The sequence below is a fragment of the Solanum verrucosum genome, unplaced genomic scaffold (genome assembly GCF_900185275.1).
Source record: "Solanum verrucosum unplaced genomic scaffold, falcon-dt-bn FXZP01000115.1, whole genome shotgun sequence".
In the NCBI taxonomy this organism is placed as follows: domain Eukaryota; kingdom Viridiplantae; phylum Streptophyta; class Magnoliopsida; order Solanales; family Solanaceae; genus Solanum; species Solanum verrucosum.
In genome coordinates, this window is record NW_026020680.1 from 1,420,460 (window position 1) to 1,446,400 (window position 25,941).

The 25,941-nt window shown below is 36.2% G+C and overlaps 2 protein-coding genes across 2 annotated transcripts; one reads left to right on the forward strand and one right to left on the reverse strand.

Moving 5' to 3' along the window:
• Window positions 1-171: 171 nt before the first annotated feature.
• LOC125812335 (ISWI chromatin-remodeling complex ATPase CHR11) lies at window positions 172-12,959 on the forward strand. The gene is made up of 25 exons (XM_049491847.1): window positions 172-418; window positions 1,055-1,180; window positions 1,281-1,387; window positions 2,246-2,352; window positions 5,801-5,898; window positions 6,000-6,179; window positions 6,261-6,482; window positions 6,929-7,063; window positions 7,258-7,540; window positions 7,635-7,708; window positions 7,813-8,033; window positions 8,120-8,207; window positions 8,341-8,434; window positions 8,548-8,736; window positions 8,864-8,895; window positions 8,995-9,071; window positions 9,157-9,246; window positions 9,397-9,466; window positions 9,559-9,613; window positions 9,735-9,793; window positions 10,107-10,272; window positions 12,138-12,316; window positions 12,400-12,615; window positions 12,690-12,791; window positions 12,883-12,959. Exons 1-25 carry the CDS (start codon window positions 224-226, stop codon window positions 12,910-12,912), a joined length of 3,195 nt encoding a protein of 1,064 aa, XP_049347804.1. The 5' UTR covers window positions 172-223; the 3' UTR covers window positions 12,913-12,959.
• A 1,780-nt stretch (window positions 12,960-14,739) lies between these two features.
• On the reverse strand, window positions 14,740-24,402 carry LOC125812333 (serine/threonine-protein kinase PBL27). The gene is made up of 5 exons (XM_049491846.1): window positions 24,030-24,402; window positions 23,101-23,300; window positions 22,706-22,895; window positions 15,650-16,041; window positions 14,740-15,473 (listed from the first exon to the last, which is right to left on the reverse strand). Exons 1-5 carry the CDS (start codon window positions 24,154-24,156, stop codon window positions 14,847-14,849), a joined length of 1,536 nt encoding a protein of 511 aa, XP_049347803.1. The 5' UTR covers window positions 24,157-24,402; the 3' UTR covers window positions 14,740-14,846.
• Window positions 24,403-25,941: the final 1,539 nt, after the last annotated feature.

A 25,941-nucleotide genomic window follows, 5' to 3' on the forward strand; every position in this document is an offset into this window, starting at 1 on the left:
CAGTCCATAGGCGGGAAATCATATTTCATCATCCAATAAGTGGCGGGAATAAAAGGTTCCCATTTTGTTTGTCCAAGCGGGTTGCTATAAATACCTTAATGTAATAGTCCGGTTTAGACTTTAGAGTCGGTCGGTCCATATTCTAGTATTACTACTTCACTTCCTCTTCACCAGAGAAACCCTCAATCTTACGTTTTTTTTTTTTTCCTTCTGAATCATATCGATGGCGAGAAACACGAGAGCGAAATCCTCGTCGTCGGAGCCATTATCGGACGGTTCAGAGGAGGAGCAAGTCAACGATCAAGTCAATGATGAGGAAGATGAGGAGGAGCTTGAAGCTGTCGCTAGGTCAGCAGAAGATGACGGCGATGACGAAGCTGTTGCTGATAGAGAAGACGGTGATGATGAAGATGAGGAGGTGTGTTTATTGGAGGATCTGTTTAGTTTTTGTTTTATCTTTTAGCTGCTATTGGTAGTGGTAGATCTGAGTTTATGTTGGAATCCCTTTTTGTTTGGTGATTTGGCTGAATAATGAGTGGATATTTCAGTGTTATAGTTTAGAATGATATTTTAGGTGAAATTTCGGAGTAGTAGAAAAAATGTGAATAATTCAACTGGTTAGCGCATTTTTCTAACTCATTATTACGAGTTAGTATACGTGAAGTTCCAGGAGGTGTTAAAATGGCAGAAAGGAATATGAATATGAATTTTTTATTGAAATAGACGCTCCTATGTCTGGTTAAAAGTATATTTTTTGGGTGATTGTTACCAATTAGGGCCCAGCTTTTACCTAATTAGTGGACATAGTAGGGTTTTTAGTTTAGAGTTAATATTTCAAGTGAATTTCTAATGGGATAAAGGAAAGGAAAGATTATTTCACCACTGATATAGAAGTTCACGTCCCTGATATAACACATTTTTTTTGATAGTCCATTAGTGTGAATTATTCAATGTGTAGTATTTGTGAAGCTAAAATGATGACTACTTAGTTGATTTGACGTGTTAATGAGCGTTACTTCAGTTGTTTAAGTTTGTTTTGCTATGCTACCTGTAGGAAGATGTTGCAGCTAATGAAATCTCCAAGCGTGAAAAGGCACGGTTAAAAGATATGCAGAGGCGTAAGAAGCAAAAGATACAGGAAATGTTGGATGCACAGAATGCTGCAATAGAAGCTGACATGGTATCTAACTTAGACTAACTGCTGAGATGTTTTGGGATCTCCTCTTTTCATTAGTTCCTTGTGAAGGTGGTGTGCCTTATGGCTATTTTATCATTGACAGAGTAACAAGGGAAAGGGGCGTCTTAAGTATCTTTTGGAGCAGACAGAGTTATTTGCACATTTTGCAAAAGGCGATCAATCGACTTCAGAAAAGAAGACAAAAGGAAGGTACATATAATGTTGTCTTTGTTGCTTTCCCTGATATGTAGGGCCTCCAGTTTGAAAGATCTCTAGCTTAGTATAGGACCATGTACTCTTTGGGTGTTAGTGGTAATGAAATAGAATGGGCAAAAAGGAAGAATGAAAACATTAGCCTCTTTGAGGTCTATGTTTATATTCCTCCTTTTAACATAAAGAGTAATTTTGCTCATACAAAAATGACATAAAGAGTAATTTTCTTAACCTTTTTAAGGGAATTATTTGTAGGCATCTGTTCATGTTTGGTAGGGGTATTTGGAAATTTGAAATAAACACAAAAAAAATATTAGTAATGTTATTTGAGTAGCTTGATTGGGACTATTCACTTTGTTCGGTTGGGTTTCAAGTACCTTCCTCTTCTTGTATTGGTGACAAGGGACTGTTTTCTCCATCACAGGCAGGCAGGCCTACCTCCCAAAAATTATTGTATATTGCTTATTTTTTTTTATTTTTTATTTTTTTACCGTGGTTTCCGGGCGTCGCTTTGCGAACCCGACTAGCTATACCCACCGGGTCCCGCTGTTTCAAGGCGGGTCCACCACGGTTAGTTCCACGGGGCCCTGGAGACACGGCCGGTTTGTAATGCCTCCAGTGGCCCTGCTGGGGCTCGAACCGGCGACCTGAAGGACTTTGTCCCAGGCCTTTACCAGCTGAGCTACCCCTCAGGGTTGTATTTCTTCCTTTCTAATACTAATTAGAATTGAGTGCTATGTCCAGTTGGTGTTACTATGTTATATGAAGAAGCTTCATTATTGTGATTCATTGCATTACTTGTATATATGTATGAATGTTTTTGTCTGAGCCAAATGATTAATCTTTTTTTCCCAGGGGCCGTCATGCATCAAAGATGACCGAAGAGGAAGAAGATGAGGAGTATCTCAAAGAAGAAGATGGTGGGCTGTCCGGGAATACACGGCTATTGGCACAACCCTCTTGTAAGATCCCCCTACCCCACCCCCACAAACCCAACACAGAAACATATCCTGAATTGTTGATCTCCTAGCTGATCAAATATGGCCCTCTTTTCTAGATATTTAAAATTCTCTGTTTAATGATTCCCTTTGGCCTTTATCATCTTCTCTTTTACAATTTAGCCATTGATGTTTCTAAGTGCAACAAATTGGAAAATGTTACTTGAATAGTGCCTTCAAAACAATAAATACTAGTGTGAGAGACGTGGTTTGGTAAGCACCCGAGGGCATGACTTAGTGGTCACTTAAGTGGGTTGTGAACCATGGGAGACGTGGTTTCTAATATTATGCTTGGACACAATATCACTAGGTGACATCTTTTCGTTTGTCCTAGCCTTGGTGAACATAATTAGTTACCTTATAGCAACACTCTTGTATGATGTATCTATTGTTGGTGGGAGGTGACATGTATCTCGTGGAATTAGTTGAAGCGCATGCAAGTTGGCCTCAACACCACTGCTATTAAAAATTATTTTAATTGTCTTTTATGCAGTTTTTATAAGGTGAAATATTTGGGATAAGACACAAGTACCCCCATAGTTATACCCGAAATCTTAGAGACACATCTAAACTTTACGGGAGTCCTCTTACCCCATGATCTCTTTTAAAATGGAATGAATGCCACCTTAAATGCTAACGTGACATAGATAACCTAATGAATATTCTCTTGTGTCTATTACACGTGCTTCACATTCTTTTAAAGCATTAAATTTTTTTTTCCCATTAAAATCTGTTTTTCTCATTCTTAATTTCTGAATCTTCTCTCTCTCTCTCTCTCTCTCTTTTTAAAAAAGACAAGTGGGGCTGGCCTTGGATCAGTTTAATCATTCCTTCATTTCATACAAACCCACTCTGACCTAATTTTGTTGGAGTAAAAGCTAATCTTTCCAAAATCTCTCAAATTGTAACAGAGATATATAGTTGGTGTAGTCCTTAGCGGAAACACTAGGACGGGTTTGACAAATTCAGGGCTAGAAATGAATGCAAACCAATTTTTGAAATGCACTTGAACTGTAAGAGGTATTTCACTGGAACCTTTACAAGAATGCCGTGATGGGTTCTTCTGCCAAGGTGGGGCTTGGACCTTTGTTTAAAGTGGATGGAAATTGAGTATGCTTTGTGAGTTTCCTATGTTTTGGGTGTTGTTGAAACACTTCAGATTCCATTTGGATTGCACAAATTTGAGCTTTCGTATTGTTTTTATTGAAAGTTTCAGTCCTTTGAAGTGCAATTCAACAAAAATAGTTGACAGAGATGTTTTCATTGTTTTTTCTGCAAATTATACTGCCAGTTTTGAAAGGTTTCAAAGTAAAATCTGGAGGGGAAGTTCAAAGGCTTCCAGTTTTGACAAGTTTCAAAGTGAAATAAGAGACTTCGACATTTAGGTTGGGTATCTAAATCTGAAAATAGTGAGTGTGGAGCTTAAATTCAAACCTGAAACAATGAGTAATTGACTGACTCAGTTCTGACAGTTTGAGTAGAAAATGTGAAGAAAATCTGAACAACATTAAAAGCACCCACTTCAAGTATGAATGATTTTTTTCTTCTAAATATGAGGTGAAAATTGTTATTGCTTAGATCTGTATTCATTGCACTTCGATGATAAGTTGTAGAAGAATGAAAAAGATTTCAAGGAGAAGAAAAGGATGGAGTATTAAATTAATAGATGTAATTAATTGTGTAATGTCCAATTAAAATATGACACTTGTACCTGTTAATTACTTCTAAAATAATTTTTGCAACCTTCACTTGTCTTCAAGAGTGTGTGCACACTCTCTCCGCCATGTCAGCATTGAAGGTGGTATTTGTTCCATTTAAAATAGCTTAGGGGTTAATAGGACCTTCGTAAAGTTTAGGTGTGTTATTGGTATTTCGGGTATAGTTTGGGTGGCTGTACTTATTTTCTTCAAATTTACTTGACCTTTTTGAGGTAAGTTATCAAGTCTTTTAAGGGGTCGTTTGGTGTGAAGGATAAAAATATATAGTCATGGGATTAAAAAATAGTCTAGGGATAAAAGTTTGGTGTCTTGTTTGGTTGCCAAGTTTTGGTGTCATAGGATTAAAAAATAGTCTAGGGATAAAATTTTGGTGTCTTGTTTGGTTGCCAAGTTTGGGATAACATATCCACCATATATACCATAACCATTTATACCATAGTGATGGGATAGTTTATCCCTTATACATGGTGGGATAAGTTATCCCAGGATGTAATCTTGGGATAACTTGTTCCCAACTAAACGGCATTTTGGAATTCTCCACTATTTAGAAATCATTACGTATTGCTGTTCTTTAGATAAGCCCCATTCCTGCAAATCTGGGTATAGGTTATTTAACAAAATTGCAAGGCAATTCCTATACAACCAACTAAAGCAACCTAGATGTTAGACAACATTGGCTTAGAACTTTGGAATGGTCCTGCTGTATCATATGTAATGTGCTAGGTTAAGTTCCTAGAGGTGCATACATAGTTCTGTTTGCCCAGTAAATGCACTATGTTTGAAGGTGATACTATAAGCTTATATGATATGTGTGCATAGTTGCAAAGATCTTAAGTCCCCTCTCTATGGTTGTATCTCATAAATACCTTTTGAGCTGTGTAGTCTTTACTTTTTAAGAAGTCATTTTTGAAATTGATGAAGCTTTAGGGACAATGAGTTTACTTAGTTACACTGAGTATAGAAAATATCTCAATGTAAAAGCACATTACAACCAACCTAAAATAAATAAATAAATTTGTCCCCTCTTGAATGGCTCAAGCTTGTATTTTAGGTGCTTCACACAGTTCAACATAGTATTGGAACATTCAGGGAATTCATCCTGAATTTTAGTCTGCTGCCATCTATCAACTTTTTTCCTGTGTTCTTAGCATAGAAAAAAGAACCTGGCCTATGTAGAAAGGGTGTGAGTAGATCTAAAATTATTAAATAAATGTGTCTGATCTGCAATACTTTTAAATTTTGTGATATTATGGTTCATAAAATACTAAAGGCCCCCAAGGCCTAGCTCAAGTGGCAAAAGGTGGAGGATTTGTAGCTTAGGTCGCAAGTTCAAGCCCCACACCATGCAAAGCGAAGCCCGGTATTTAAGTGGAGAAGGGTAGAGGGGCGGGTCCATTATCCACCGAGTTTAGAAGGCTGTGATTGGTCCAAAGGGCGGGTCACAAACGGATTTCTCGGTTATCAAAAAAAAAATACTAAAGTCTTCCATTACTAACATTTACATGAAAATGCTAATTACTGGTAGCCTTGACCTTGTGGGTGTGCATTCTGGTGGAAAAACTCTAATTGAGTAGTGGAAGTGTGAATTCTATTGTGAGTAATAGTGCTTCTAATGTTGGACAAAATGTTTATGTTGATGCTCTCATTTCCTTGTCTCTTTAAGGATGTAAGGATCACACATGCATGTTTGTCAGGTATTCAGGGAAAGATGAGGGATTATCAACTTGCTGGTTTGAACTGGATGATACGGCTATATGAGAATGGCATAAATGGGATACTTGCTGATGAAATGGTCAGTGTTGTCACTTGAAATTTTTTAGATGTTCCTTTTCATTCCGTGATTCGTGTTTTTGAGAGAAGCAGCTTTACTAAATTATTCCTGTATTTGCACAGGGTCTTGGTAAGACCTTACAAACCATCTCTTTGCTGGCGTACCTGCATGAGTTTAGAGGGATTACTGGTCCTCACATGGTTGTTGCCCCAAAATCCACACTAGGCAATTGGATGAATGAAATCAAACGTTTTTGTCCTATCATACGCGCTGTAAAGTTCCTTGGGAACCCTGAAGAAAGGGTAAGCAGATAAGGGATTCTCTTTCTTCCCCTTATGTACATACCTTATCGCTTCTGACTCTGCTGGCATTTCCTTTTATAGAGATACATTCGAGAGGATTTACTAGTTGCTGGGAAGTTTGATGTGTGTGTCACAAGTTTTGAGATGGCTATCAAAGAGAAGTCTGCTTTACGACGCTTTAATTGGCGTTACATCATCATTGATGAGGCTCATAGAATCAAGAATGAAAATTCTCTTCTTTCCAAAACCATGAGGCTCTACAGCACTAATTATAGGCTGTTGATCACAGGGACGCCACTTCAGGTGAATATTTCTCTTTGATGATTTCCTTTTGTTTGGCAAGTAGTCCTTTTGTCTGAAAGTATATTTGACCTCTTATAACCTATGTCCCACCTTACCCGACCCTTTCCTGAAATGCATATTTACCTATCCCAAAATTCTATAATTGAATATGGAATGATGTTAATATTTAATAATTTGTGCGGGGTATCTCTATAGCAAATTGATTTATTTTCCTTTTAACATTTCAGATGCTTTATTATATTAAATCTCCCAAATTACGGCTTTTAAACCTTCTCTTATTTTTTCTGTTGGTTAAACCTTATCTTCTATTTTGTGACAGAAAAATGCTAGTTGTTATGTCTTTACCTTTGTTATGTTTTGGCATCTTGTACTGTTCTCTTGTATGGATCTCTCTAGTCTCATGACTGTTGTCAATTGATGTGCTGGGTTCTATGCAAATTGCACAGAATAATCTTCATGAGCTCTGGGCGCTTCTGAACTTTTTGCTGCCAGAGATCTTTAGCTCGGCTGAGACATTTGATGAGTGGTTTCAAATATCTGGTGAGAATGACCAGCAGGAGGTGGTCCAACAGCTTCATAAGGTAAAATTGTCTTGTAGTTTGTATCATTAATACTTGAGCTATGCCATAAGATACAACGTTCAGGTTGAAGTGACAAAGATAAGACCAACTACATGTGCGAGAGCTTGCAGCAGACATGATTCCCATATTCTAAAACTTTGACACCCCATTGAGAATAAATATTCACTGATTTTCTAATTTCTGCTCTTAATCAGGTCCTTCGTCCATTCCTTCTTAGGAGACTGAAGTCTGATGTTGAGAAAGGTCTGCCTCCAAAGAAGGAAACAATTCTCAAGGTTGGTATGTCTCAGATGCAGAAAAACTACTATCGGGCTCTGTTGCAGAAAGATTTTGAGGTTGTTAATTCTGGAGGAGAGCGCAAGCGTCTTCTTAATATAGCAATGCAGCTCCGAAAATGTTGTAATCATCCATATCTTTTCCAAGGAGCTGAGCCAGGACCTCCATATACAACCGGAGAGCATCTCATAGAAAATGCTGGTAGTGTTTTGACTTCTATGAATGAATAGGAATTTCTAATCTATTGTGGTTGTATTTTTTTTAAAAAAAAATATAATGCACGTTCTCTCTGCAGGCAAAATGGTTCTTCTTGATAAGTTGCTTCCTAAGCTGAAGGAACGAGGCTCAAGGGTTTTAATATTTTCACAGGTTTTTTCCTCTTTTGTTCTTGACCTTGTGTCCTACTATGCCTTTTCTAATTAGCTAATGTACATTTTTTTGGGCTGAACACTTCATCTCAATGTTGTCATTAGATGACACGGCTACTGGACATCCTTGAAGACTACCTGATGTATCGAGGTCACCAGTATTGTCGGATTGATGGAAACACTGGTGGAGAAGATCGTGATGCTTCTATTGAAGCATTTAACAGTCCAGGGAGTGAAAAATTTGCTTTCTTATTGTCAACCAGAGCTGGTGGTCTTGGTATCAATCTTGCTACAGCAGATATTGTTATTCTTTATGACAGTGACTGGTGAGGATCTTGTAAGTCTAGTTTGCAGAGACTGGAGAATAAAGTGATATCTGAGTCTCTTGGGTTTCTTCTCATTTGTATTACAGGAATCCACAGGTTGATTTGCAGGCTCAGGACCGTGCCCATAGGATTGGACAGAAGAAGGAAGTCCAAGTATTCCGTTTCTGCACTGAGGTTTGTTTTCTTTCTAACTGTGTTACTGTACTGAAAATATGCCACTCTGGTCTCTCATTTGATGGTCGGCACATTGTTATTTCAGTTTAACTTTTTTGTTGAGAGAGTTTCTTATTTCAATTAATTCCAACAGTATACAATTGAGGAGAAAGTGATTGAAAGGGCTTATAAGAAGCTGGCACTTGATGCACTGGTCATCCAACAGGGACGATTGGCTGAGCAAAAAAGTTAGCTTTTATTTGGTTTTTATTGCCTTTTATATTTTAGATATTAGGGTATACATGAATTTTGTCAAAAAAAAAGGGTATACATGAATTTGATCATTGGTTGGTTCATGCAGCTGTTAATAAGGATGAGCTGCTGCAGATGGTGCGGTTTGGTGCTGAAATGGTTTTCAGTTCCAAAGATAGCACTATAACAGATGAGGATATCGATAGAATCATTGCCAAAGGAGAAGAGGCAACAGCAGAACTTGATGCCAAGATGAAGAAGTTTACAGAAGATGCTATCAAATTTAAGATGGATGATAGTATGCACTCTGCTCCTCTTCCTTTTGGCTTGTGCATTGTATCTTTTGGCTCTATATACCTTGTTTTGCTCTTCTGCTGTTTTTTGAAAGATATGGGCTTTAACTGTAGATTGACTACTTTTTACAGCTGCTGATTTGTATGACTTTGAAGACGAGAAGGTAAGTGCGATTTTTTTATTTAGTTGTCTAACAATTCCTTGTTTCACGTCTTTGGTGTGCTTATCTTCCTTTTTCTGCTATACATTTTTGTTGATGAAGGATGAAAACAAGGCAGATTTCAAGAAAATTGCTGGTGACAATTGGATAGAACCTCCAAGAAGGGAGAGAAAGCGCAAGTATGATCCTTAAGTTGCTAAGTTCACCTTTAATGTATTGAGAGTCCAAAGTATCACCATTTTAAATGACTTTTCTTTGTGTCAGTTACTCGGAGTCTGAATATTTCAAGCAAACCATGCGACCAAGTGGTCCTGCAAGACCTAAAGAGCCCAGGATTCCTAGGATGCCTCAGCTGTAAGTCAGCATTGCAAACCATTCTTAAATTTTCTCCTCCCAGTTTTTGTTGTGCCATAAGCAAAACTGACTTCTCTGAGTTACTTTTTGCAAGTTGGTCTTTTTTTCATTTGTCAAATTCTGTGTATTGACATGTCTTGCCATTCATAGGCATGACTTTCAGTTCTTTAATACCCAGAGGCTAAGTGAGCTGTACGAGAAGGAAGTTCGTTTTCTCATGGTGGGTTATGCCTGGGGATGTGCCAGATTTCTTCTATTGCCACCTTCATATGTGTTTTTTGTTTGGTATCTTAATTTTCTTATTCATTCCAGCAAGCTCATCAGAAAAATCAATTAAAAGATAGTATAGAAGTGGAAGAGCCTGAAGGTATAACCTCTTTCCTTTTAAAGTAGCTGTCTATTCTTCTTTTATTTATAGAATTGGATATAGGGACAAACCAGGATGCAATTTGCTTTGAGAATATATGCTAACAATTGGTGCATTGTAGATATGGGAGATCCTTTAACTGCCGAGGAGCAGGAAGAAAAGGACAAATTATTAGAGGAAGTAAGTGGATTAATAACTCGTCATTGGATGTTATATCTACTCCCTGCGGTTCAATTTATGACACTTTCCGAATTTCAAGATTCAAACAAGTCCATCTTTGATTGTATTTTTTCATATATATATTTTTTAAATATTTTGAATTGTCAATTATTATGACTTGGTACTTTTTACGTAGTTTCTAAATATATGAATTTTATTTCAAAACACATGGTCAAACTCAAACCGATTAACTCTTGAAATTCAAACTGTGCCTCATAAATTAGGACAAAGAGAGTAGCTTTTATGTATCAGAATTAATGATTTGTACGTGCAGGGATTTTCAACATGGAGTAGGAGAGATTTCAATACTTTTATCAGGGCATGTGAGAAGTATGGTCGGAATGACATAGAAAGTATTGCTGCTGAAATGGAAGGAAAGACAGAGGAGGAGGTTGAAAGATATGCAAATGTTTTCAAAGAAAGATACAAAGAGCTAAATGGTAAGTGCTAGTTAATTTGCAAATACAGAAAGAACTATACGTCCCAATCTCCAATCAACATTGAACATCCAATTATTATATGATACAATTGCTAACACGAGAGTGGTAAATACCATTAAAGTTCAAGTGGGATAAAGCATGGTGCATATGCTTACTTTTATTTTTGTGTCGAAGTACCGGCAAGGAGAGGTGATGCTGTTACTTCTCAATAAGATGAATTGAACTGGTAAAGAAGTGTGCTTAGAATAGGGTGGATGAAATGGAAAAAGAAGTGAACATGTGAAGAGGAGATGTATAGACGCCCCAACAAGGAGGTGCAAGAGGTTAACTATAGTAGGTATGAGGAGAAGTAGAGGTGGATCGAAAAAGATTGGGACTTGGGAGAGGTGATTAGATAGGACATGACAGTCTTGCAACTTATTGAGGATATAACCCTAGATAAGAAGATTTGGAGGTCGAGGATTAGGATAAGATTAATAGGTAGTTGAACGTTGTCTATTTTTCTTGTTAATATTGTTTTTGTTACTCTCCTATTATCTTATTCTTTGCTTTTATTGTCTCCTTTGGATTCAGTTATCATATTATTTGTTGTTGTTGCGATTCTCTACTCCATTATTTTTTCTCTGGATTTTTGACTACTGTATTTATTTACGTACTTCATTTTTTATGTGTTACTTGAGCCAAAGGGTTGATTGAAAACAACCTCTCTAGCTTCTTAAGGTAGGGTTAAGGCTGCTTACACATCAACCCCCTAAACAATACTTGTGAGATTACATTGGGTATTATGTTGTTGAAAAACAAGTGTGCTGGAATGAGCAAATTGGATCCTATGCTACTGTTAAACACAATATTGTATTGGGTGGAATTCCCTTTTAGGTTTTGGAATGTTAGTTATTAAAAAAGGTGTTCTACTTTTGGGAGGGGATTGTTTGTATGACGTTCTTTCATTGTCCTAGTGTATATGCTTGTTTTGTTTGAGAGGCAGAGGGATTAGACCCATCAAAAAGCAAAAATAAAATGTTTGATTTCCCTGTTATTTCTTTGTTGCAAAAAGCCACTCCATGATGGTAATCTAAAGGTTCCTTTTCTTTGGAAAGTTGGTGTAAGATTTCATAAATGGTAAGTTTGCACTATGCTAGTGCTACCACATATGGTAATAAAGGTTCTTTCTTCATCTAGTTACGGTTCTCATCTTCACTATACATCACCATTTAGTTTATTATGTGATTGTTCTTGTAATGCTCATGTTCTACACAAATTTTGTAAACTAAGATTTATATCACATTTCATCCATGTTATAAATATTCTCCAGCTAATAATTCTATTTAAACAACTTTCACAGGGTTAAAAAACCTATTGAACTATTCAAAGTTATTGTTTTTGATATGTAACTATTCACAGTTAAACCCAATGATGTTATTGCTATTGAACATACTTTTCAACTATTTTCTTCTATTACTACTTGCTAGTGATATATAGAAGTCAAATTGGCATCATAATCTATGTGCACAGCGAACTGGTATTATATTAATTGAGATTGTGGGAGTATACATTGTGTTGCTAGATGGTTGATAATAGGCCTACACCTCTATCTCTACTTAAGTGCCAAGTTTTTGTCTACGATAGATTCAAACTCGTGACATGCACCTAACTTTCACATCATATGTTGTGCCTTCAGAACTACATCAAAGCCCTGGGGCCATACTAATTAACATTGGAAAACTAGAAAAAGATGAGCAGACAAATAAGTTCTTGCTGTTCAGGCGGAAACAAAGTTCCCTCTTGTGGCTAGTTTTTTGCACTAGATAGCATTTGACATGCTTGACATTTGAGCACTTAGTTTCTAATGGATGGAGTGTTTGCAGATTATGATAGGATTATAAAGAATATTGAAAGAGGAGAGGCTAGAATTTCACGAAAAGATGAGATCATGAAAGCAATTGGGAAGAAGTTGGACCGCTATAAGAATCCATGGTTGGAGTTGAAGATTCAATATGGTCAGAACAAAGGAAAATTGTATAATGAGGAGTGTGATCGTTTCATGGTAAGCAGACTAAACTCTTGGGGCTTTAATCTTTTACTATTTATCTTTGTGATTCATGTATATGGTGATCTTTTCTTTTGTAGATATGTATGGTTCACAAGCTCGGCTATGGAAACTGGGATGAGCTGAAGGCTGCATTCCGAACGGCACCTTTGTTTCGGTTTGATTGGTTTGTGAAGTCTCGGACAACTCAAGAACTTGCCAGAAGATGTGATACACTTATTCGTTTGGTGGAGAGGGAAAACCAAGAATTTGATGAGAGGGAGAGACAGGCACGCAAAGAAAAGAAACTTGCAAAGGTATACCTGGGTCCTCTTTGTGCTGTTTGCAGCATAAAAAGATATTTAGTGCTAAAAGTGTTTTGTATTGACAGAACGCGACACCATCAAAGCGTGCTGTGGCAAGACAGGCAGCCAAAAGCCCTCCCACCTCAAAGAAGCGGAAGCAGTCATCAATGGATGATTATGTGAGCTCGGTAAATATTTATGCAATGATTTTATGTTTGTTTTGGTTTCAGCTCCCACTTGTGACTTTATATTGTGCATGACTATTTCCTCTTTTTACAGGCCAAGAGAAGAAGTGATGGTACAACTTAGACAGACTTTTCTTTTTGTGGTTTAGATCCTTTTTTTTTTTTTTTTTTGTTTAACCAGGTTGCTCATCCAAGACACTAAATATGCAATGTGTTGGGCATTGCAATTCTGTCAAGTGCTACAGAGGAAAACCCTACCAGTGTATTCAGATATGATGTGTAGGTTCATTGTACATAATCACAATAGAATTCTATTTAGGCTAGTCTTATCAATGTGGCGTGACACTAATATGTAACTTAGATCAACTTGCCAATTTTATGATTTTGCCAGCTCGCTACTATGCTCTTGTTTGGTGCACATATTTATATGCATATGCATTTTTCGTATGAAAAGAAAAAGAACCTTGCTTGTTTAATAACAATAGGTATGTAGAACAAATGACAAGTGAACCTTTGCACATTGAATGGAAAAAATGAGCTTGATCAGTTAACCATGCTAATATTATGGTGATGAGTTTTATAAACGTCCCAAGCTTTACATTAGGATGTTTGACATTAAATGCATTTCTGCAAGCTTAATATATATTATCAATTAACAATGTAGGTATGAGGCTAGCATATATAGAAGATTAAAGACTTGAAAGATCATGATCGTAATATCAACTCTGTGAATCAACAACTTGATAAATATTTGTATGATAATGAAAATGAATATGCAATATTAGCGAGTTCACAACTCTACGTCAATTTATTTCATTGATTACATAATTTTTTTTTTTTATTGTTTGGTTAATTAGATATTAGTTATTTTCTTCTTAGTTTTGGTTTAGTTAAATCGCCATTATAAATCTTGAGATTTTATAAGTTGAATAAATAATTTGTGTTAGTTTAATTATGTAAACGGTTAACCACAAGTTCCTTGCAATAACTTTATTTCTTGTGTGACCATATACACTTGCATGTATAATTGACTGCAACAAGTCCTAAAAGTGATAAACGTATTTTTTTCTTTTTTTACGAAGATAATATTTTTGGCCACGTCATTGGGACACATCCTTTTTCTTTGGTCACGTAGTCCTTTGCTCATTCTCGATGAAGACTAATTTTGCCATTTTTTTCTTATTTCTTCTAGAGCTTGTGAATACGTATCCTTTTATTTCTAGTGCCAGATTTTAAAGAAAATTTAACCCAATACGACATGAGTAATATAAACGTGTTTTGAACGAAATAATATTTTTAAAGTTTCTATATATCGACTGATGGTCGTTAACACTGCATGGAAATAAAAGTATAGTTAAGGGAACATGTTCTTCATTTTGTCTTTGTCAAGATTCTAGTTTTATTAAAACCCCTTTAATGCAGAATTATACATTGTTGTGTAATCATATTATGCTACAGAGTTTGGTTATGGAAGGAATGAAGCGAAGCATGTTTTAGTTTGAACTTCAAAAGCTGGACTGTATCCAAAATATATGATTATACTCAAACCCCTTTTCTATAAAAGCCAAGACGGAAAATCCTTACAGATGGAAACTACAACAGAATACAAGGTGCAACAATGGAATTAATTATACAAGGGACATCCGAAACCATATCCACCAAGATCCTTCATACAAAGAACACATAAGAAGAGAAAGTTAGATAGGTTCCCCACTTCTCCTGTACCATAAACTCTACAACAAACCCCCATAACACATAGGATTAACCATTTACCCCTCCCCCCCAACTCTACTCCCACATTGCACCTTCAACCTGATTTCCCTTTCATTTTAACAGTGGTTTCCTTCTACCACAACAGCGGAAACATGTAAGTTTACATTGAACAACAGTGAATAACCTTCAATCAGCAAACACAGAAAGTAGGACAGAGCTATTACTTTCAAGCTGAGTATGGAAAAACCAAGAACTCAACGATTCAAATGCAGTACCTCGTGTTTGCATCATGACGATCAACACCTATATTCCTAGAAATCCTTGCAACATATATTGCTGCGTAAATCAATCATTTATCCCATCAAAACTGCTACCCCTTGCATTCGTCTTCTTTTTGTCTCTCCAATTTTCGCCCCATACCTTAGCTTCAGCAACTGCACGTTCCCTGTCTAGATCTCGATTCCTTGGGGTTTCTCTAGTTCTACCTGCACTGACAGGGCTGTTCCTTTGAGAATCAGGACGTTCTGATTCATCCAAACCCCACTTACGACCAGATCCACCGCTAGTTGCAATTTTCCTCAACTCTATCCCAGTATTGAAATCCCTAGCGGAATCTCTTTTCCTGGAATCAGGAGAATTCCTCTGGATGGAAGGAGAACCATGGTGAGCACTGCTATATTCAGGGCTATCTACTCCATCAACCGAGTGCAGTCTATCCTCTCTGCTCCTTGGAGTGGATGAACCAACACGGTTACTTTGTGCACCAACTGCATTAGGGTCATAAGTTTGAGAGGCCAAATATGATAAAGCTGTCACAACATCCCCAATTAAAGGTCTAGTAGATGCTTGTTCTTGCAAGCACATTGCTGCCACAGCCAGTGCTTGGTAAAGTCCTCGCATTGGGTAACGACCTTGCAATAGTGGATCTGCCATTTTCGGGAACTTCCTCCGATCCTTGAAAAGTGGTCGAGCCTGCAAACACATTTCTCAATGTATAAAACATGGCATAAGATATATTCTACCTTTAGAAGGTGTAAAAATGAACTAAAGGAAAAACAGATCTTCTGCACATCAAATGTCAAAGAAATCTAAGAAACAGACGACACACATCATAATGACCAAATACAATGGCAGAGAGGAGGACATACCCAGGCAACAAGATTATGCTCCCCATGACTCCGAGTATTATCAATTGCTTTGCGGCCTGTTATCAGCTCAAGGAAGACAACCCCAAAACTGTACACATCAGATTTCAATGTGAGTTGACCTGTCATTGCATATTCAGGAGCACAGTAACCATATGTGCCCATCACACGTGTAGACACATGAGTCTTGTCACCAACAGGGCCCAGTTTAGCAAGCCCAAAATCTGATAATTTAGGGTGATATCCTTCATCAAGAAGTATGTTGGAAGATTTTAAGTCTCGATATATTACAGGAGGGTTGGCTTTGTCATGCAGATATTCTAAGCCTTTAGCTGCACCAGCTGCAATCTTCATCCTTGTATTCCAGTCCAATGGTTCTTTATTAGGTGGAAGATCTGCATACATACTCCAAATAGAAGGATTAGGTCCCACTGCGTAATCTGCATTGTTTCTATTACAGAAGTATCAACACAACACAAAACAATCAACATTACAGATCTATTCAGCTTTAGGCAATGGAAACTTTCATTTAATTGTACCAGAATAATGCAGAGAGAAACTTATCAAATGGAGGGATAGAAATATAATTAAGAGCATTCTGTCGAGCATCTTTACATACATTATGTCATTGCTTTACACACCATCAAGTGCTGCAGATAAATTGGAAAGGCGCTAAGGGAACTTTTTTTCTCTGATGAAGCAAGGCTATGTGTAGCTGGCATCAAGAAGATGCAAAGTTACAAAAGATATGTTAGCTCCAATAACAGTAGGCCTAAAAGCAAAGGGAGCGAATCAAAAGCAAAAGAGGGATATTGAGCCAATGAAATCTACAAAAGAACCTATGTCATTCTCATGTGATTCGGAAAATGGGAATAGGAAGTTTTCAACAAGGCCCAACTAGGAAAATGATTATGGTGATTCAGGATTAAGGAGAAAGATCTATAAAGGGAAGTTAGAGCGAAAAAGTAGAATTATAGGAGAAGTCGAGGACTAAAAATATCACACTTTCCTTTTGGCTGCAGATTCTGAAGAAATTTTTCTTGAATAATGAAGAGTTTACTACTACAACACTATTGGGTAGTTTGGTTGCTGGTTAGAGAGGACTGCAGAGTTATCCATGTATTAAAACTAGCATAACTTTATACAATTTTTGGTTTCAAAAAATACAGAAAAATAATCTCCATATAGAATCTAGTTTAAGTTATACAATGCTTTGATTGACTTTCTCTTTTTCACATAAAACATAACATTGTTAATACAATGTTTGGTTCATGTTTACATTTTCTGCAAAACTAATACATGTATAGGTTACAAGGGAATCTACCTTTTATTTTATGCAGGGTAGAAGATGGCATAACTATTCCTTGCATTACTAATACTTGTGTAACTCTAACCAGCAGCCAAACAGCCCCTAAGAGTTTTTTGTTCTTTACAGGTATTATAAGCAAAAAGCAAAAAAGAAGTCCCATTTATATACTTACAGGGGATCTATGATAGCTATTAAAGATTCAATATGCACCATCTAAAATATCCTTTTTACAGAAAAAGCGGAAAGCAAGTACGCAATTGAACTTGATCTTCGTAAGGAAACTGACTATCTTCAAAATACCTTCATTTCCTCTCTCCACATTGTCCACCATATGCAAGAAGGATGATATTCCATCATTTCTTTTAAATGGTGGTGTTCAGGCCAACTTGCATTGCAACTCGACTAGTTCAAATCCTAGTAGAGGAAAAAGCATTAAGTGACCTCATGGTTCTCAGTCAATTTTGTTGACTACTAAGCCACACCCTTGAGTTTTTCCACCATTTGATTTACCTCCTTAAGTTTCCTTTCCTTGAGAAGTTCATGACATTCCTTGGTAATCCATTTGAGCAACCATGTTTATGTTTAAGCATAACCGCTAACGTTGATAAGGTATATTAAGAAAGGACGGGAAGACTTCATCGGCAACATAAGGGGATAGAAGAAGAATAAGTTTTTGAAGTTACATGTAGTGTGGAGAGACATCATGACTCACATTCCCAAATACTCATAGTAGAAGATGATAATACGACAGATTCAAAGGTTACAATAAGGGGAATTAATTGGGACGTAAAGGTCCAGAGGAGCCTTCTTAGGAGAAACCTTTGGAATGGGGAAATAGTTGATTCAAGATCTAATTGAATTGTTTTGATTGAGGAGACTCGCAGTGGAGTTAACAATAGGTTGGAGGTGTGGAACATACACAAGAGTCTAAAGGATTCAAGTTAAGCAGGACCAAAACGGAGTATTTGGAGTGTAAATTCAGTGATGTGACGCATGAGGCAGGCTCGTAAGTGAGACTCGATACACAAGTTGTCCCCAAGAGAGAGATATGTAAGTATCTTGGGTCTTTGATCCAAGGAAATAAGGAGATCAACAATGATGTCACGCATCGTATTGGTGCGAATGGATGAAGTTAGGCTTGCATCAAGAGTCTTGTGTGATAAGAAAGTACCACCAAAACTTCAAGATAAGGTCTATAGAGTGGTGGTTAGCCGACTTTGTTGCATGGGGTGAAGTGTTGGCCAATTAAGAATTCCCATGTTCAAAAAATGCAAGTGGTGGAAATGAGGATATCCGAAACAAAATCGGAGTGCCCTTGTGGTGGCCAAGATGAAGGAAGGGGAACTGAGATAGTTTGGGCATGTAAAGAAAAGTTGTGCGGAGGTTGCAATGATGAGGTGTGAGAGGTCGGACATAGTAGGGATGAAGAGAGGCAGAGATAGGCTGATGAAGTATTGGAAAGAGGTGATTAGACAAAATATGATGCATCTTCAGATAATGGTCAAAGGTAAAAGGGTGTGGAGGTCGCAGATAAGGGTCGAAGGTTAGTTGGTAGTCGAGCATCGTCTAAGTATTAGCCTATTCATGTAGTCGTTGGCTTGGTGGTAGTCTTAGCACCATGTATGTTGAAGTACTAGCCTATTCATGTAGTCTTTTGACTTTTGGTGTCTATTATCATTTGTTGTTTACTATGTTTAGGTGATCGCACCTTGTTGTTGATGTTATGGTTTGATTTGCTTCACTTGAGCAAAGGGTTTTTCAAAAACAGATGGTCTACCCCAAAGAGGTATAGGTGGTGTGCGTACACTCTACCCTCACAGGATCCCACTTTGTGAGATTTCACTAGGTATGTTGTTGTTGTTGAAGGTCTAATTGAATTACTTCACTAGCAAAGTACATCACATGCTAGTCAGGACTTATGGAGGTGGGATAGAGGGCGGGGGTAAGAGATGACTTGCTTTCAGTAAAATTCATGTTATCCTAAGCTCTTCGAAAGGGGGGAGTAGAATTTTCCACATTAGTGCGGTTGGATTCACATGACACCAACAAAAGTGTGTCGTTTCATTTGGTTGGTAGTGACAAAAACAATATTGACAATTGAGAATTTGAGGAAAAAGTAAACTATACATGTGTGCTTCATGTGTAAATCTCTAGGTGAAGATGTGGACCACCTCCTTTTACACTGTCTGTTGCAACTTGCTTGTGGTGTGAAATCTTGAGATGGTCTGGGATGATTTGGCAATGCTTCACTATGAAGGAAGCATTCTCCAACCAAGAACCTTGAAAATCCTAGGTTGTTGCACTACTAGCACTCACATGGATTTCGTGGGAGGAAAAAAAAAGAGAGCCTTCAAGTTGGCACGGACACCACCGTCATTAAAAAAAGAGATAGCCTCTCATTCCTAGTTTCTTTTCGGCACACCCATGAGGTGCTAGTTTGTTTAGAAGATTGAGTGTCGTTGATAGATAATCAATTTTTGTGGTAGATTCTACACTTTTTCGGCAATTGCTTGTACACCAGAGATTTTTCATATTAATAGAACTGTTTACTTATGACTCAAAAAAATGCAAAGGTAAAACATATCATCCAGACACTGTTACAAGTATATCTGGTGCATGGAGTATTTTTTATTCCCCAATATCAAAGTGGTTAAATTAATTTTTGTGCAGCTATCACTGTTGCTTGATATATCCAGGAAAGTGACCACGACTTACCTGTTTGCTTACCTTAAGTTTAGGACTATGGCATTTGTGACATTATGAATTAAAAAGACATTGAATATTCAGAAACATACACTAAATGTTGAAACAAAAACAGTTTGATACATCATACATTGGTTCGTCTGTACGTAAGTCGTAAATGTGCAAATTTGGAAAAGAACCTAGCCGGAAACCACAGTTCTTCCTCCCGTCCCCTGGTTTAAGAGAACTCAAATCATGATCTTTTTCACTCAATTCTCTTGATGAGTGCACTGGAAAGACGTCAATCTTCAAAAGAGCAATTCTATTTATGTGGCTATATCAGATTTCAGCACCAAATATTTGAAAAATCTATACACAGCCTCCCACTGGTAAGAGGGATATTTCCTATTCCTGTTTGCTAAGATCGACAAAAAGGAGAGGAGAAATGAGCTAAAGGTAGGCAAGTCTTGTATCCTAGACATGCTAAATGCACACATTCATGTAAAGTATGCAAAGAACTTAAGTCTGGGAACTTCAGAGAATAAGACATATACTCTTTCTATTCAAGTTAATTACAACTCACCAAATTACTCTCCCAATGCTACCCCCAAACCTTCACTAACCATGACATGTTAGGAGGTCTATTTTTAATTATATATATATTTGGAAAATTATCAGTTAATATTTTTATAGAGAGCAATTTACATCAGACACATTTAGAGGGTGTTTGGATTGACTTAAAAGTTGGTCAAACCTACTTTTAAGCCAATTTTTGACTTCTTGAAGTGTTTGGCAAATATAAAAATAACTTAAAATAAGTCAAAAATGACTTAAAAAAGTTAGGAAGTGTTTGACAAAATTAAAAATAACTTACAAATTACAATAAGTTAAAAATAATTTAAAATAAATTAAAAACCAAAAGTAGGTCTCCCCCTACTTTATATTTTTTGACTTAAAAGTCATTTAAGTTTGACTTTTTATTTTTGACTTAAAAGCTACTTTTTTAAGTCAATCCAAACGGGCTCCTACCCTTGCCAATTCGACAAAAGATCTGACACCAGAAAGTTCATAAACGTAAAGGCTAAATCACAAAATTCTACCTTTTTTTCCTATTGATTTTGGCATGTAATGCTTATTTCTGAATGGGAGGGGGTAGGAAGAGGTTTCTTAATCAATTATTCCTTTTCTCTCTCAGTAATACAATCAACAACTCCAGCCGGCCCATGTTGATAACATTCTTTTTCTATTGCACATACATGGTAGATCCATAGTCCTTGACCTCCAGCCCTAGCTTGCCTGAGCTGCTTACTGCAACCTCAATCATATCCTCCATTTCCTTTTCATTATTCTGCTGTTCCTTAGGTTTCAGACCATCAAGATATAAATATAAGTGTTGTTAAAGACTTTCTAGTGGAAGTAGGTTGCCGTCATATGGCAAAGGCTTTGCTGAATATTTGCATGAGTTCCTTGGCTCTCTCACTGTCTCATAAACCCACAACATTGGTGAGACAATTTTGCATGCTTTCTTTGGGTTCCCAAGTGAAATTTCCAGCACCAGTAGCAGGTGCATTATCAAGCATGAGTACCCAAAATGTTACAGCACAATAGTGATATCATTCACTTGAACGACCCCACACTAGAGCTGGAAAATGGGGGCCAAAGGTCATTAAGGTCCTTTAATAGGTATTAGAAGGCAGAGTTAGATCTTATATGAATCTACTTTTGTAAATTCAATTTTTCAAATGGTTAACAGGTTAACTTCTTTAAAAAATAATATATAATTTATCAATCTCCAACAATAGCACCTACTAACCACACAATAGTGAAAAGAACATGGAATTCACTGTGTATAGGATGATTTAGTTCAAAAAACTTCAGAAATACAACACCCTTCAATGTGAGGGCAATGTCAACTGAAACAACTATATGCAACAGAAAATTGCTGAATACAATTACAATGATGAATACTATGCTGGTGCCAGTCATTGTCATGCTAATGCCTGTTACTATAGCAGGCAGATGCCAAATAGAATTTCTATGTTTATTTCATGAACTTGCATTATAATTTCTACCACAGCAAGAACAACCTCTTCAACCAAAGGAAATATTCCCTTTCCACAGTAAAGGCTAATCACTGCTTGTAGATGTTCAAGCGCCATACATCTATTGATAATCACCTAAGCAATGTCTTAGACAGATTATTCCAGTAACCAACCATAATCGAACATTGGTACAATAGCCAACTCTTGTTGAGACTGCATCGGTAATTCATGTAATACTCTAATGTTGCTCAAATTAGATTGCAACATCTACCATATTTCTGAGTAAATTATTCCACTGTCACCAGCTTTATCCATATTACAACCCCTTCATTGGAATGTTCACAAATAAATAGAAGACCCAAAAGGAAAGAGTGGGGTGCCACAAAACCAAGGATATCAAAAGGAACGGTAAAAGAAAAAAAATAAAAAAAGCACCAATGTAACACAAATCAGCAAGCACTGTCTCATCTAATTTCTTATGTTGTAGAATGTTGCAGTTGTTTTGATTTGGTCAGTTAATCTTGAAAAGCTCCATTAGCATGTTCAGACCATGCTTAGTCCATTCATCATTCAGCTAAGTTAGAACTTGGTCTTAATGTTACTAAAAAGCTATATTCAGATATAAGACTTTCATATGCGCTCTGTATATGAACTGTAATAGTCTAACCCATTCCAAGGCATCATGTATCCATTTGAACGAATGCAAGGTAAGGCTGCATATAATAGACGCAATGTGGTCCGACCCTTTCCCGGACCCCACGAATAGAGGGTCTTCAGTACTGTTGAGTCCCACATCAGTGAGATGAGAAGAATTGGGACTCTCTATATGGTCTTGGGAAATCCTCCCTTCATGAGCTAGCTTTTGAGGTTGAGTTAGGTCCAAGGTCTATTTAACAAGTACATCTGGCTACCCTTTTCTTATAGGGAAAAGGGGCAAGATTCTAGTGCGTAAATAGCTATTCATGATGAACCAAATTATAACTGCATTGTGCAAATCACTATACAAATTGCTGTAAATGGACTAACCATGTAAATGATCCTCTAAAGAACCCAATGGCATAAACTCGTAAACAAGGAGGCGTTGGTCCCCATCTGCACAATAACCAATCAGATTGACGAGATTTGGATGATGTAGTAGGCTAAGCATCAGAACCTCCACCAGAAACTCCCTATTCCCTTGAAGACCATTGCGATCAAGCTGTTTAACAGCAACCACCTGCAAAGAGACCATTCCGACACAACCAAGAGTGAAATTGCAAATCAGTGTGCAATTGAAGATTCTGACATTTAAAATTCTCTTTCCTATGCTAACATATTTCTCTCTAAATAGTTATCCTATGCTAACATTTGCTAAACCTAACCTAAAGTTGGCTAATGAGTTGCTTCTTTACAGAATTACATTGTTATAAAGTAACACCTACCTGTCCAGTGCTTTCCAGCCGACCTTTATAAACACGCCCAAATCCACCTTCACCAAGCAAAGACTCAGGCCTAAAGTTCTTTGTTGCAGCAGCAAGCTCACGAAATGTGAATGTCTGCGCAGCAATATGTGCTGTTGGTCCATCTTTTGGAATGGCTGGATCTTTCTTAGGATCATGACTTCCACGAGACTTTGATTTATCTGTATATAAGAAACCAACATTAAGCCAATACCAATAAAGAAGAAAAATAAACAAGTCATTTCATAGCATTCTTATTGACACATAATCCTCATTGTTGATAAGAGATGGACCATAAAGAATTTTGGCATACCATGGTTTAAGATGATCTTCTTCTCCTCCCAATTAGTAATCCAAAAGTTCTCCCAGTTAAAATTGCTTGTGAAGTTAACACAAGTTTCACTTTCATCTACTTGAAAGCCCTCTCACCTCCCCCCCCCCCCATCACCCCCACCCACACCCACAACTAGAACAACAACATACCCAGTGTAATCACACAAGTAAAGTTACATCTAGGGATTACCCCTTCCTTTGTGTTGGGGGTAGAGAGGCGGTTCCGATAGACCCTAAAAAGGAAGAAAAAATGTCTACTTTTGCAGTCAAATGTGTCAATTAGAGTCCATTTTCTCATATTATACAATATTACGGACTAATTCAAACAATTTAATATGGTAAACAAATTTTTAAACAATTAGAACAAGTGACAGATCTACATCAGCATTACTGAAAGAATAAACAAGAAAAAAACATATAAAAAGAACCAAATTCATTTCATGAAGAACCAACCAAATCTGTAACAACCCCTTAGCTAAAACATCACAAAAAACTCAGATCAAGTCTATAACAGAAAACCCACACTCAATTCAACATAACCAAAGCCAACATCAGAAAAAATAAAATAGAGTTCACACCTGAATTAACTTTAGTTAAATGGATAGATTGAGCAGCAGAAGAAGCATCCTTGAAAGACTCTTTTTTTACCTCATCTTTTCCAGTTTCCTTGTTTGATGATCCAAAGCAAGGAAAACACCCACCCATATCAAATCTACACAAATCAAACAAAACCCACTTCACAAAATTCTATATACAATCAAACTTTGTCTTCACCATTTCACTAGAATTTTCCAATAGAAATTCTTCATCCATGAGCCACTCATTAGTGACCCAAATGAGCTTAACAACAACAAAGATCAACACCTTCCAACTTCAGACAAAGTAGATCAACAAATCCAAGAAAATTGAAGCTTAAAGAAAAGCAGAAACAAAGGCAAAATCTTTGGCTTTTATTATAAAATAATAAAAAAATAAAAATTGGATTTTATAGTTATTATATATATAAGGAAATAAAATAAAATAAATTTATTGTGATACAGTAAAAACAAACAAAATTTGATTAGGTGAATCTTTATCTTGTTTAAAAATGATCTTCTTGGAATTGTAATCCTATTCACTCAAGGGCATAACTAGGATAATGGAGGAAATTTAGGGGCAAAAGTGAATATTAAATTACTTATATTATAGTATTTTTTATATTATAAGTATAGAGTTAATTGCTTTTGTTAGGTAAGAAAAAGTTGACGTAACTTTTGGAAATACTTTATTTAATATTTGATATTTTTCTCTTTGTTGTGGTTGTATTTACTATATTTTCTTTCCTCTTTTATATACCAAAAAAAAAAAAACTCTATGCATTTTTTCCTAATTAGATACTTCATAGTCCATTTTACTAAATCAAAAAAATATTAATTAATTTTTTTTCTATATTACCATTATAATTAATTCCTTTTGAGAGTATTCATATTTGTTTGTAAATTTTCAAGATTTTTTTAAGGAGTGAATTAGTAAAATTATCTTCCTATGTATAATTTCTTAAGCGTCGTGCAAAATGAAAAGTGATCAGCCAATACATTACAGGACGGAAGGAGTATTGAAATAATAAACAGCTAAATTAGCCATGATTTTAAAAAAAGATAATTTATTTTGCTAGTCTTATTATCTCTTAAATTTGTTCACAAGGGCATTAATACCGCTTTTATTACCTTACTTATGAGGTTATTTATCAAACATATTTTTAATCATTTAAAATTAGTCAATTTTATCCTTTGTTATATTTTTTGTGTGAAAATATCATTATCATTATGTTTATGGCATAAAAATACCCTCCATCTTTTTTAATAGTTGAAAAAAATATCCATTTACCAAACGATTGCTTCAAATTTTTAAAAATATGGTCAATTTTACTCTTGAACAATCCAAAATAGGATAATTTGCCCTTGTTCTTCTAATTTGTTTTTTTGGAAGGGGGCAGTGTGTGAAAAATACAAGAAAATAAGTGGTATAAGCACTTCTCAGTTTAACAAAATAAAAATAATTACACAATTTTTTCTTCCGCTTCCTTATACATTAGGTATGAATCACACAACTTTTTTTTTACATAAATTTTAAAATTATTTTATTACATTAATAATAATGGATTCATTTTACTAACTCTAAGAATAATATGATAAAAAGAATCAAATTCAAATATACCTTGATACATTATATTAATTCTTATAACTTTTAGTCGAGTTTAAGGCCTAATAAAATAATGTTGAAGGAAATAATAGAATAATGTAAAAATTAATGCAAGTAACTAAATTCTATATAAAATATTAAATTGGCATTATATAAAAATTACCATTTAAAATAGTCAAGTTAATCTCGTAATCTCCGATATAAGTTTTTACTTTAGTCTTTACAATTAAGTGCACATGTTCCAAAATTTAATTGGAGGACAATACTTCCCTATTTTAAATAATTGAAGGGCGAAATTGATCTATTTTT